The sequence below is a fragment of the Castanea sativa genome, chromosome 11, assembly GCF_040712315.1.
Source record: "Castanea sativa cultivar Marrone di Chiusa Pesio chromosome 11, ASM4071231v1".
NCBI lineage: Eukaryota > Viridiplantae > Streptophyta > Magnoliopsida > Fagales > Fagaceae > Castanea > Castanea sativa.
In genome coordinates this window covers 17,502,005-17,505,789 of record NC_134023.1, presented here as the reverse complement: position 1 = coordinate 17,505,789, position 3,785 = coordinate 17,502,005, and the positions used below count along the sequence as shown (strand labels likewise).

The 3,785-nt window shown below is 34.3% G+C and overlaps 1 protein-coding gene across 1 annotated transcript; it reads right to left on the bottom strand.

The window, feature by feature from the left end:
* Nucleotides 1-405: 405 nt before the first annotated feature.
* Nucleotides 406-1,609, bottom strand: LOC142617177 (putative glutathione S-transferase). Its single transcript, XM_075789909.1, has 2 exons — nt 1,212-1,609; nt 406-986 (listed from the first exon to the last, which is right to left on the bottom strand). The coding sequence occupies exons 1-2, from the start codon at nt 1,524-1,526 to the stop codon at nt 648-650; spliced, it is 654 nt and encodes a 217-aa protein (XP_075646024.1). The 5' UTR covers nt 1,527-1,609; the 3' UTR covers nt 406-647.
* Between the last annotated feature and the right edge of the window lie 2,176 nt (nt 1,610-3,785).

Sequence of the window (3,785 nt, the reverse complement as noted above, 5' to 3'; positions counted from 1 at the left end):
AACTTACTTTAGGAATATATTTAATAGGATTATTATGATAATTCTTGATGTTGGTACTTGATATGATTTTATTTGGATTGAATTGTCAAATAGAACAAAATTTATAGGTACCTTTGAGATATTTTTCTCATACTTTGGACAATTTCGGGTTTGGGGCATGACATACACGGTAAAATTAACTATTGAATGAGTTAATTAAATTTAAAAATATAGTGCTTTTATCAACAATATATATATATATATATATATATATATATATATATATATATATATATATATATATATATATATATATATATATATATATATATAGTGCTTAAATTTTCCCTACATAGACACATATTTACCAAAATTTTTGCATACCCCAAATAAAAATAAGGCATAACATGATCTAACATTTAGAAGACATAACAAACTGTCTTTCTTATTCATGGTCCAATACATGCCCATTCGATTTAAAGCTCAGCAAACACATATCAAAGTGTCTAACAAGTTCAATGAACCCAGATGAAACAAGCCCAAACTAGTTTTTGAAAGTAAGCAAAAATGAAACTTGAATGTTACAAAATGAATGAACGCTATAACACAACCACTCAAAACCATTCTAATAATGCTAAATACTCCAAAATTTGGGCTAAACCATTTCTCTACTCCAAGCCACGTATTTTTTGCCCAACAGCCTCATAAACCTTCTTCTGGTCAGCAAGAGAGTTGGCCACAGTCTCCTTCTGCAAGCACCTCTTTGCCCATGCGATAATCTTGGGGCACTCTGCCTCTATGTTGATATTGCCAAATACCTCATAGACATGGGACCAGCTGTGGAAAGTGATAAGAGAAAGGTCCACAAACCCAAATTTTTCACCCCCAAAGTAAGGCTTCTCACCAAGCTCCCCTTCCAATATCTTATAGATTTCAAAGAATTCCTTCTTGCTTACCTCCAGCTCTTCTCCTTTTGTGGTCAATAACTTCATTGAAACTTCATGAACCTATTCGGGTATAAGAATATTAAAATGGTTTTTGATTGTGGTATAGAAAAATAACTAATAAGACGCAATATCTTAGGCGAATCCTCAAATATGAAATTGATAGAAAATATACTCATTTCAAAGTGAATCTTTCAAATGTCATCGCCTTACAATTAAAACTCGTAAACCCAGAATGAAAAGAAATTAAAATAATATAAAAGAAAAAAGAAATGGTATTTAAGGTACCTTCTTATCAACAAAATCAGCCCAGAACCTGGCGTGAGCTCTCTGGTAAGGATCAGAGGGCAGCAATGGAGACTTATCGTTCCAGACCTCATCTATGTACTGAACAATGATGAGAGACTCACACACAGGTTTGCCATTGTGGATGAGAACTGGGATCTTCTTGTGAATGGGGTTCATCTCTAAAAGCAGAGGGCTCTTGTTAAATATATCCTGCTCCTTGTACTCATACTTGATACCCTTCTCGGCCAGTGCAATCCTGACCCTCATCCCAAACATACTGAGCCAGAAATCTAGCAGCACCACCTCGTCTGCCATTTTCACAGAACTGAAGATATTGAAGCAAATAGAAAAAGCAGGGAAAAGAAAGAAGAGAGATGAAGAAGTTAGAGATGGTAAGCAACTAAGAGCATCCACAGCTGTGGAGCTAAAATTTTAGTAATTTAATTCTATAAAAAGTTATTTTATCTATTTTACTTACTTATTTTACAAAACATGCTGCAGCAGTGAATCTATTTTAGCTTTCAACACAATAAAATAATATAAACATCACAATAAAATAATATATCTACTACAATAAAATAATATATCCCACTACCCAAAAAATATTCAACCACAATTTAATTGAAAAGGTGAATAATTTTTTTTTTTTTATAGCTCTCAGCTACAGTGCTCATGTATTGATACATGAGCACTATAGCACTTTAGTTAAATTTTTTTGCTTTACCTCTACTGTTACAGGAGGATTTTTTATGTTTGAGTGGAGTTAAAATAGCTATATAGCTATTTAGCTCCACTGCTGCAATTGTTCTAACACTTGGAAGAGAGCGTGGATTTTTAAAGTCATAAGTGTCGGCTCGGTATTTCATTAATAAACAAATAAATAATGCTAAAGTACGACTTTGACTAAAAAACATTTTAGTACTCCCCTGACTATCTTATGAATGATAATTTTGATTACCAAATTCGTTTTTAGTTTCTGGATCCTTCCACAATCCGGTCGATGTCATTGCTTTGCTCGTATAATTTTTCACCGTAGAATTGCTTACAGAGTGGGTGTTGCGTCCTTGACTCGGTTTTATTTTTTATTTTATTTTTATTTTTATTTTTATTCTACTGCGTATGAATTATATTGAGAAGGAAACTGAGTAATTACAAAATAGAAAATGCTGGCTTCTCTTTATTTGATTCTTCCTTTAACTTATGATAATTGATATGGTTTGACTACATATTTAGTTAGAAAATATTAACTTACTTGGACATAATTTGCATATATAAATTCTTTTACTTTTTAGTTATTTGGATGCTAATTTGAATTATATTTAATTTTTCCTTTTTTTTAAATCTATTTTCTTTCGGTTCAATATTTCATTATTCCAATTAAAATTTGAGATATCAAGTTATCCCCTTTGAGCCGCATGTTAAGTAGTAGTCATTAGCATTAGTTCTAGTTTGGCTTGAGTAAGGGTTAATGTGGAAATTTGGGGTGTTGTAGAATTTTGATATGAAAATATCAGCATTTATTTTCTGCTGCCATAGGGGGCATTCATTTGATTAATTTCTATTTGGTTGTCTCTTGATCCCATTAAGAACAAGTTATAAGATTTTAGTTTTTGCAAAAGTGATGGTAAAATAAGGAAGCTTTTGGCTATCACGTTTTGGATGTGACCACTTGTGCGCTAGCTAGATGGTTTAGATATGAAAAGTTGTGATTTACAACTATTTTGTGTTGGTTTTAATTCCGTGCCAAATTTGATTGTAATTTAGTTCAATCTTTTAAACCCTGTATTTATTGTGGGACTTTATTGTAAAGGTTGTGTGATAGAGAGAGAGAGTGTGTGAAGACTCAAGCATTTGAAGACAGAAGATTTCTCGCGGGTATCTCGCAACTAAGCATCCCACAAAGTGATGCATGTGTCTTGCACAAGACTGGAATGCGAAGAGTCATGACAGATGGTGACAGTTGGTTTTCGCGAGTGTCTCGCGAGTAAGGCCTTCCTGCGAGATACCCGCAAAATAGTCTATTTTGTTATTTTGTCCTATCTGCTCCACTACATCCTCATACACACTATATATACCATCATTACTCACATATTGAGTAGAGAGCTTTTCAGAAGAGAAAACGCTAGCCTAAACCCTTGAAAGTGTGAGATTGTCATACCCATAATTCTACACACCATCCATTGTGATTTTCCTTTACTCCTACCTCTCCATTTCTATATCCTTGAGAGGTTGATAGCTCAAACACTTACCACACCCATACTGAGTGTTTAGTGAGTTTTTTGGTGCTACTGGGAAGTATTGGAAGAAGCCAAGCTTTGGTGGATGCAATCGGGCGTATTGCGGGATCCGGAAAACTAGAAAAGACACGGTTCTGAGAAGCCTTGTTAGAGTAGGAGCTTGGAGGGCTTAGGTGAATTGGGTAGACTACTAGGAGGGTCTTTTGCTATTCGTGTATCCCAACTTATTGTCTAGTGGATCAATTTACCGCTTGGAGAGCGGCAGAGAGAATTTTCGCCGAGTTCTTCAGTTTCCTCTTGGATAACACATCGGTGTGTTATCTTGTGTTTGCATCTC

Excerpts from the sequence above, each read along its gene's own strand:
- LOC142617177 (XM_075789909.1), bottom strand. The coding sequence starts at position 1,526 with ATGGCAGACGAGGTGGTGCTGCTAGATTTCTGGCTCAGTATGTTTGGG. Across the intron at positions 987-1,211 it reads CTGATTTTGTTGATAAGAAG|GTTCATGAAGTTTCAATGAA; the intron begins GTACCTTAAATA and ends ATACCCGAATAG.